The sequence below is a fragment of the Cebus imitator genome, unplaced genomic scaffold (genome assembly GCF_001604975.1).
Source record: "Cebus imitator isolate Cc_AM_T3 unplaced genomic scaffold, Cebus_imitator-1.0 Scaffold394, whole genome shotgun sequence".
Lineage (NCBI taxonomy): Eukaryota > Metazoa > Chordata > Mammalia > Primates > Cebidae > Cebus > Cebus imitator.
The window spans coordinates 1,508,902-1,518,953 of record NW_016107709.1 but is presented as its reverse complement, the minus strand read 5'-3'; the positions used below and the strand labels follow the sequence as shown (position 1 = coordinate 1,518,953).

The 10,052-nt window shown below is 38.3% G+C and overlaps 1 protein-coding gene across 1 annotated transcript in view; it reads right to left on the bottom strand.

The window, feature by feature from the left end:
- Positions 1–10,052, bottom strand: part of GKAP1 (G kinase anchoring protein 1) — an 86,889-nt gene that overhangs the window by 19,291 nt on the left and 57,546 nt on the right. The window contains exon 8 of the mRNA XM_017508550.1: positions 7,712–7,864. Within this exon, the coding sequence (XP_017364039.1) occupies positions 7,712–7,864 (153 nt within the window). The remainder of the gene's footprint in view (positions 1–7,711; positions 7,865–10,052) is intronic.

Sequence of the window (10,052 nt, the reverse complement as noted above, 5' to 3'; positions counted from 1 at the left end):
ATTTAAGTCATAATAAAAAGTCTTCCAATGAAGAAAAGCCCAGGACCAATGGTTTCACTGCTGGATTCTACCAGACACTTAAGGAGTTAATACCAATCCCACTCAAACTATTCTGAAAAAAGAGGAGGAAATACTTCCAAACTCCTTCTATGAGGCCAGTATTACCCTGATACCAAAATCAGACAAAGAAACATTGAAAAAAGAAGACTAGAAATCTCTGATGATATTGATGTGAAAAATCCCGAGGAAAAATTACTGAATTCAACAACGCATTAAAAAGATCATTCATTTTAACCAAGTGGGATTTATCCCAGGAATGCAAAGCTGGTTCAACATATGTAAATCAATCAATGTGATACATCATATCAACAGAATGAAGGACAAAAACCACATGATCATTTCAATTGATGCTGAAAAAAGCATTTGATAAAATTCAACATCCCTTCATGATAAAAAACCTTCAAAAAACTGGGCATAGGAGGAATATATCTCAACATAATAAAAGCCATATAAAATAAACCCACAGCAAGTATCATACTGGATAGGGAAAAACTGAAAGCCTTTCCTCTAAGATCTAGAAGAGGACATTATTCAGCACAGTACTGGAAGTACTAGTGAGAGCAATCAGACAAGAGAAAGAAAGAAAGGGCATCTAAATTGGAAAGAAAGAAGTCAAATTATCCTTGTTTGCAGATGTTATAACTTTATATTTGGAAAAACCTAAAGACACCACAAAAAAACTATTAGAACAGATAAATTCAGTAAAGTTGCAGGATACAAAGTCAACCTTAAAAAGCAGTAGCATTTCTATATACCAACAGTGAACAATCTGAAAAAAATTAAAAAAGTAATCCCATTTATAGTATCCATAAATACAAGTAAATACCTAAGAATTATGCAAACAAGATCTCTATAATGAAAACTATAAAACACTGATGAAAGAAACTAAAGAAGAGACAACAAAATGGAAATATATTCCATGTTCATGAGTTGGAAGAATGAATATTGTTAAAATGTCCATGCCACCCAAATCTACAGATTCAATGCAATCCCTATGAAAATACCAATGATATTCTTCACAGAAATAGAAAAAAAAAATCCTAAAATATACATGAAACCACAAAAGACATAGAATAGCCAAAGATATCTTAGGCAAAAAGAACAAAACTGAAGGAATCACTTTACCTGGCTTCAAATTATACTACAGAGGTATAGTAACCAAAACAACATGGTACTGGCATAAAAACACACACATAGACCAATGGAACAGAATAGAGACCCAGAAACAAATCCACACACCTACAGTGAACTCACTTTTGGCAAAGGTGCCAAGAACATACACTGGGGAAAAGACAGTCTCTTCAATAAATGGCACTGGGAAAACTGGATATCCATATGCAGAAGAATGAAACTAGACACCTATCTCTTGCCATATACAAAAATCAAATAAAAATGGAGCTGCTATATGATCCAGCAATCCTACTGCTCAGTATATACCCAAAAGAAAGGGAAATCGCTATACTGAAGAGATATCTGCACTCCCATGTTTATCACAGCACTGTTTATTAACAGCCAAGATTTGGAAGCAACCTAAGAGTACATCAACAGATGAATGAATACAGAAAACGTGTATTTATACATAGGAGTATTCTTCATCCATAAAAAAAAATTTTGTTACTTGCAACAACATGGGTGGAACTGGAGGTCATTATGCTAAGTGAAATAAGCCAGGCACAGAAAGGCAAACATCACATATTGTCACTTATTTGTGAGATCCAAAATTTAAAACAACTGAACTCATGAAGTTACAAAGTAGAAGGATGGTTACCAGATGCTGGGAAAGGCAGTGAGGGGGTGGGCAGGAGGTGAGGATAGTTAATGGGTACAAAAAAATTAGAAAGAATGAATAAGACCTAGTATTTGATAGCAAAACAGGGTGACTATAGTCAATAATAATTTAACTGTACATTTAAAAATAACCAAAGATGGCCAGATGCGGTGGCAAGCCTGTAATCCCAGCACTTTGGGAGGCCGAGGTGGGTGGATCACAAGGTCAGGAGTTCAAGACCAGCTTGATCAAGATGGTGAAATCCCATCTCTACTAAAAATACAAACATTAGTCGGTTGCAATGGCAGGTGCTTGTAATCCCAGCTACTCAGGAGGCTGAGACAGGAGAATTGCTTGAACCCGGGCAGCAGAGGGTGCAGTGAGCCGATATTGTGCCACCACACTCTATCCTGGGCAACAGAGTGAGACTCTGTCTCAAAATTAAATAAAATAACGAAAAGGGTATAATTGGATTGTTTGTAACATAAAGGATAAATGCTTACAAGATATGATTATGTAAAGCACCGCATGCCTGTATCAAAATGTCTCCTGGAACCCATAAATAAATATACCTACTATGTACTCACAAAAATTTAAATTTAAATTAAAAAGAAAAAAGCAAAGAAAACCCAAATTCTACTCTGTTCCTAATTCAAATGCTATTTTCTCCTCACAGAGCCTTCTCTGATCCCCCTTCCTGTAAATTACTGTAGCATTTTAACAGTGTATCTTTTGGGGGGCTTACCATTATTTGCTTGTACAAAGAACAACTATTAAGTGCACACTATGTAAAACATGTTCTGCTAAACATTTTAAATCATAATCTATAACTTTCCTAATAGTGTAAGAAAGGTAGGTAATTTCATTCCAATGCAATACAACTGATAAAACTGTTTTATTTCAAAGTCTGTTTTCTTTCCAGTATGTCATACTGTCATACTGTCACTTCAGTTTTATTATATCATACTGCTGCCTAATTATTTAATTAAACTTGTATATACACAACTTTGTTTTATAAAGGCCCTGAGGAACCTAAGTATTTGCTGAAATATACAAATATGATTTCTTCTATCCAAAAATGATCTCAGGTGGCTTTAAAACATAAGAAGATATGAACTACAAAGGGGAAAATCATAATGAAAAAGGAAAATCATAACCAATGAAAAAGGAAGAAGTGAATATGCTAACCATAAATGTTAATTAACATGGTTGCTTGGTGATACGGTTTGGCTGTGTCCCCACCCAAATCTCATTTTGAATTGTAATAATCTCCACGTGTCAAGGTGGGACCAGGTGGAGATAACTGAATCACAGAGGCAGTTTCTCCCACACTGTTCTCACAAGAGCTGATGGTTTTATAAGGGGCTTCCCCTGTTTGCTCGGCACTCATTCTCTCTCATGTGACCCTGTGAAGAGGTGCCTTCCACCATAACTTTAAGTCTCCTGAGGTCTCCCTAACCATTCAAAACTGTGAGTCAAGTAAATCTCTTTTCTTATAAATTATCCAATCTCAGGCATTTCTTTATAGTAATGTATGAACAGACTAATACAGTAAATTGGTACCACAGAGAGTCGGGGGCTGCTAAAAAGATACCTGAAAATGTGGATGAGACTTTGGAACTGGGTAACAGGTAGAGGTTGAAACACTTTGGAGGGCTCAGAAGACAGGAAAATGTGGAAAATTTTGGAACTTCCTAAAGACTTGGAGGGCTCAGAAGACAGGAGAATGTGGAAAAATTTGGAACTTCCTAGAGACTTGTTGAATGGCTTTGACCAAAATGCTGATAATGATATGGACAAGGAAGTCCAGGTTGAGGTGGTCTCAGATGGAGACGAGGAACTTGTTGGGAACTGGAGTAAACATTACTCTTGCTATGCTTTAGCAAAGAAACTGGTGGCTTTTTGCCGCTGCCCTAGAGATCTGTGGAACTCTGAGCTTCAGATAAATGATTTAGGGTATCTGTCAAAAGAAATTTCTAAGCAGCAAAGAATTCAAGAGGTGACAGGGTATAAAAGTTTGAAAAATTTGCAGCCTGACAATGCAGTAGAAAAGAAAAACTCACTTTCTGGGTAGAAATTCAAGTCTACTGTACAAATAAGGAGGTGCCAAACGCTAATCACCAAGACAATGGGAAAATGTCTCCAAGACACATCAGAGACCTTCACAGCAGCCCCTCCTATCATAGGCCTGGAAGCCTAAGAGGGAAAATTGGTTTTCTGGGCTGGGTCCAGGGCCCCTCTGCTGGGTGCAGCCTTGGTGCCCTGTGTCTCAGCTGCTCCAGCCACCGCTAAATGGGACAAAGGTACAGCTCAGGCCTTTGCTTCAGAGGGTGCAAGCCCCAAGCCTTGGCAGCTTCTACATGATGTTGGTCCTGTGGGTGCACAGAAGAGAAGAACTGAAGTTTGGGAACCTCCGCCTATATTTCAGAGGATGTATGGAAACGCCTGGATGTCCAGGTAGAGGTATGCTATGGGGGCAGAGCCCTCATGGAGAACCTCTGCTAGGGCAGTGCAGAAGGGAAATGTGGGGTTGGAGCCCCCACACAGAGTCCCTACTGGGGCACTGCCTAGCAGAGGTATGGGAAGAGACCCACTGTCCTCCAGATCCCAGAATCATAGATCCACCCAGTTTGCACCAGAAAAGCCACAGACACTCAACGCCAGCCATGAAAGCAGACAGTAGGTGGGGGCTATACCCTGCAAAGCCACAGAGGCAGAGCTGCCCAAGGCTGTGGGAGCCCATCTCTTGCATCAGCAAGACCTGGATGTGAGACATGTAGTCAAAGGAAATCATTTCAGAACTTTAAGGTTTAATAACTACTCTATTGGATTTCAGACTTGCATGGGAGCCTATAGCCCCTCTATTTTGGCCAATTTCTCCCATTTGGAATGGGTATATTTGCCCAATGCCTGTACCCCCATTGTATCTAGGAAGTAACTACCTTGCTTTTGACTTTATAGGCTCAGAGGTGGAAGAGACTTGCCTTGTCTCAGATGAAACTTTGGACTTGGACTTTTGGGTTAATCTGGAATGAGTTAACTTTGGGAGACTGTTGAGAAGGCATGATTGTGTTTTGAAATGTGAGGACATGAGACTCAGGAGGGGCCAGGGGAAGAATGATATGGTTTGACTTGTCCTCACCCCAGTCTCATCTTGACTTGTAATAATTCCCATGTGTCAAGGGCAGGACCAAGTGGAGATAACTGAATTATGAGAGAGTTTCCCCCATACTTTTCTTGTGATAGTGAGTACTCACAAGATCTAATGGACTCAGCACTCATTCTCTCTTCTGCCACCCTGTGAAGAGGTGCTTTCTACAACAACTATAAGTTTCCTGAGGCCTCCCCAGCCATATGCAACTGTAAGTCAATTAAACCTCTTTCCTTTATAAATTACCCAGACTTGGGTATTTCTTCATAGCAGCATGAGAACAGACTAATATGCTCGCATTGTACATAAAATTTGGAAGTCAAGGAATGATAGGAAAACATTAAATTTAATTTAATGTCAGAAAGAACCTCATGAGTACATCAGGGTAGGCAAGGATTCCCCACTACTAAGTTGAAAATAGATTTTCCATAAGAAATAGTGTTATTTATATACAAATCTTATTGCTGCATTAGAGTAAAAAGTTATTTTTAACTTTCCTTGTATACCATATAACACAAATATTAATAGACTGTGTTAATTTGCTGTATGACTGAATTTACCAGCCTTTGTAGTAAACAAAGAGATAACATCCACTGAAGAGAGGAAAAGATGGAAACAGATGGGAACCAGATTCTTCGAATTTGTAGTGGCTACTATAGGAATCTGTCAAAGTTAGAAAGACCAGAGAACTGCTAAGTAGAAATGAGACTATGGCAAAAGTTACATAGCATTGATTTTCAGATGAGAACATTAGCAGTGTTTTAAAAAATACTTTTTAAACACCTGGTGGCCGGAGAATTAAAATAGGCAAGGTAGACAATATTATGAGCCAATGCTCCATACTGGCAAGAAGGGCATCACAGAAAATTAAAGAAGATAAGGGTAAAGTGTTCATGGGGACATTACTGAAATTACTACAAGTTTCAAGCTGGGAGAACTGATGGATTGGAGGTCAATATAGGGTAAAGAACAAGTTCATAGTTAAGATGCAGTAAGAGACTAGTGGTTATGATGAGAAAAATAAATGCAGACACAGAGGTCTGACAGGTAACACACTTTCTCTGTGTGATGAATTTAAAATGTGGCAGAGAGGGTCTTGGAGTAGGTCACACTCTTCCTGGTCTCATATATCCAGGACTGGGGTAGAAGAAGAGAAAGCATCTTTTTCTCCCTCAGATAATATTTTGGATAATACTGGTCTGTAGCAGAGGCTCACAAAATTTTTCTGTAAGGGTCCCAACAACAAACATCTTAGGCTTTTTTATGGGTTTTATGCAGTCTCTGTCACATAATTTTTTTTTTTTTGAGACAGTCTTGCCCTGTCCCCCAGGCTGGAGTGCAGTGGTGCAATCTTGGCTCACTGCAATTTCTGCCTCCTAGGTTCAAGTGATTCTCCTGCCTCAGCTTCCTGAGTACCTGGGATTATAGGTGCCCACCACAATACCCGGTTATTTTATTTTTAGTAGAAACAGGGTTTCACCATGTTGGCCAGGCTGATCTTGAACTCTAACCTCAAGTGATCTGCCGGCCTCAGCCTCCCAAAGTGCTAGGATTACAGACATGAGCCACAGCATTCAGTCATATTCTCTTTCCTTTTTTAATTTTAAAAATCATTTATTTATTTAATTTTCAAATAGAGTCTCGCTCTGTCACCCATGCTGGAATGCAATGGCATGATCCTGACTCACTGCAACCCCACCTCCTGGGTTCAAGCAATTCTCGTGCCTCAGCCTACCAAGCAGCTGAGATTATTGGCATGTGCCACCATGCTTGGCTAATTTTTGTATTTTTAGTAGAGATGAGGTTTTGCCGTGTTGGCCAGGTTGGTCTTGAACTCCTGGCCTCAAGTGATCTACCCACTTCACCCTCCCAAGTTGCTGGGATTAAAGACATGAGCCACCATGCCAGACTCTGTTCTGTTTTTAAATAGTATTTTGAAAACGTGAATACCATTCTTAGCTTATAGTCCTTATAACAACAGACCACTGACCAGATTTAACTCATGGGCTACGGCTTGCCCTGCTGTATAGGATAAAATTCTAACTTCTTAGTTTCACAGAAAAGACATTTATGACATAAATCCCATCTATTTCTCCAGTCATGTCATCCACACTTGCTAACCATAAACTTCTTAGCTGCAGAATTTTTCAGTTTCCTAAACATTCAGTCTAGGGCCTTTTATAATTCAGGACGTCTGTTCTTGCAGTTCCCTTAGACCCAAAGTCTTTCTCTATTTCTCAGTTTATACAGTTCCTCATTATTCATAATCCATCCCAAATGTCACTTTTTTATATGCATCACAATTCACCCAAGCAGTGATCAATTACCTTTGCTATTCAAAACCTCTTTTTTATTGTTCATATCTCCCTTAAAGTCTTCATTTTTGCTGAATGATGATCCTTTTACAGGTCTACCTCTCTATATCCCCACGACTCTGAGTATCTAAGCAAAGAAAGGTCTTATCCATCTTCGTGTTTCCACTCCCTTGCACGAGTGCCAAATAGTACACAGCTTATGGTACATGCTCAGCAAATAGTCATCAATGAATGAACTAGTTCTTATAGTTATTAGCATATGCCATACTTTTTAATATAAATATCTTTGCATGATAATTACCATCATATCCTAAAACTACTACTTTATACAATCATAATTTGGTTCTACTGCTTAAGAAATAAAAATTACATTTCAATTTCACTGTGATTTTAAGAGAATTTTTCTACTTTACATGCCTGGGTGTGTTCATGGGTTGTACAATTATCTGTTCCATTATATTCTGTAAGTTGTTCTCTTCGTTTTTCTCTAATAAGAATTTTATGAACATCATCTTCCAGTCTATTGAAGAATCCTCCATCATGTGATAAAGTCTGAGAAGAACTCAATTCCTGTCAAAAATGAATTACGATTTAAGCATATGCATTTAATACATCTAATCATCCACTAAAAGGATAAAAAGACAGCTAAGAGACAATCAACCACTTGATCCTTCTCTATCTCCAGAAGATAAACAGTAGAGACACATTTGCAAATTTCCTTTCTTACTTCATTTTTTGATTTAGATATTGCTTTTTAAATTTGTTATTTATATACTATACAACTCACCTATTTAATGTGTACAAGACAGTGGTTTTTAAAATACATTCAGAGTTGTACAACCATCACTCCAGTCAACTGTATGACATTTCCATCACCCCAAAAAGAAACTGTACCCATTAGCAGTCACTCCCCATTTCCTCCTAATACCTGCCGCCCACCCCAGGCAACACTATTTACTGCCTCTATAGATTTGCCTATTCTGTATATTTTGTATATACGCAGTCATCCAATATGTGAATCTTTGACTGCCTTCTCTGACTTAGCAAAATATTTTCAAGATTCATCCACGTTATTGCTTATATCAGTACTTCATTCCTTTTTATTGCCAAACAATATCCCACTCTACATTTTACTTCTCCATTCGTTGGTTGATAGACATTTGGGTTATTGCTACTCTCTGGCTATTATGAATTATGCTGCTATAATATTCATGCACAAAACTTTATGTGGACTTATTTTCAATTCTCTTGGGTATATAACTAAGAGCAGAACTGCTGGTGACTCTATGTTTAACCTTTTGAGATACTGCTAGATAATTTTCCAAAGCAGCCCACCATCAGCAGTCTAAGTGGGTTCCAATTTCTCCACATTCTCATCAACATTATTATCTGCCTTTTTCATGATAGCCAGTGGGTGTTAAGTGGTATCTCATTGTGGTTTTCAGCTGCATTTCCCTGACAGCAAATGGTGCTGAACATCCTTTTGTATGTCTTTTTGAAGAAATGTCTTCTCAATCCTTTGCCGATTTCTTAACTGGGGTTGTTTTTAATTTTTGGGTTATAAGAGCTGTTTATACATTCTATATGTCTATATCTTATTCAATATGATTTGCAAACATTTACTCCCATTTTGTGAGTTGTCTTGACATATTCTTGATAGTGTCCTTTGTATCGCATAAGTTTTTAAATTTGATGAAGTCCAATTTATGAAACCACTGCCTAACTCAAGGTCACAAAAATTTACTCCTATATTTTCTTCTAAGTTTTATAGATTCACCTCCTATGTTTAGTTCTGTGATTCATTTTTAGTTAATTTTTGAACATAGTGTGAAGGGGTCAAAATTCGCCCTTCTGCATGATGATATCCAGCATCCTGTATCGAGAAGACTATTCTTTCACTCACTGAAGTGTGTTGGGACTCCTGTCCAAAATCAATAGTTTGTTTCTGAACTCTTAATCCTATTCTGTCAACCTATAAATGTTTGTTCTGCCAGTACCACACTGTCTTGATTAATATAGCTTTTGTTGCTCAATCTTTTACATTGCTTTTTTAAAATTTTTTGAGACAGAGTTTCACTCTTATCGCCCAGACTGAAATGCAATGACATGATCTCGGCTCATAGCAACCTCCACCTGCTGGGTTCAAGCAATTCTCCCACCTCAGCCTTCTGAGTAGCTGGGATTACAGGCATGTGCCACCACGTCCAGCTAATTTTGTATTTTTAGTAGAGATGGTGTTTCACCATGTTGGCCAGGCTGGTCTCGAACTCCTGATCTCAGGTGATCTGCCTGCCTCAGACTCCCAAAGTGCTAGGATTACAGGCGTGACCCACTGTGCCCGACCTTACATTACACTTTAAAATAATTTTTGTATAAATTCTACATGCCAATAGATTTTTTTAAGATACGATTTTATCACTGTCTATCCAATTACATATTAGAAATTTTACATTCTCCAAGAAAAAGAGCATTTCCTCTTCAACATCCTGTTACAAAGAGACTGAAGAAAATGTTCCTCTCGATATCACCACAGATTCCACAGAAATTCAAATCATCATCAGAGATTATTACAAACAACTCGATGCACATAAACTAGTAAACCTGGAAGAAATGGATAAATTCCTGGACACTTGTCTCCTCCCAAGCCTAAACCAGGAAGAAGTCGAAACCCTGAATAGACCAATAACAAGGTCTGAAGTTGAGGCAGCAATTAAGAGCCTACCACCCAAAAAAAGCCCAGGTCCAGATGGGTTCACAG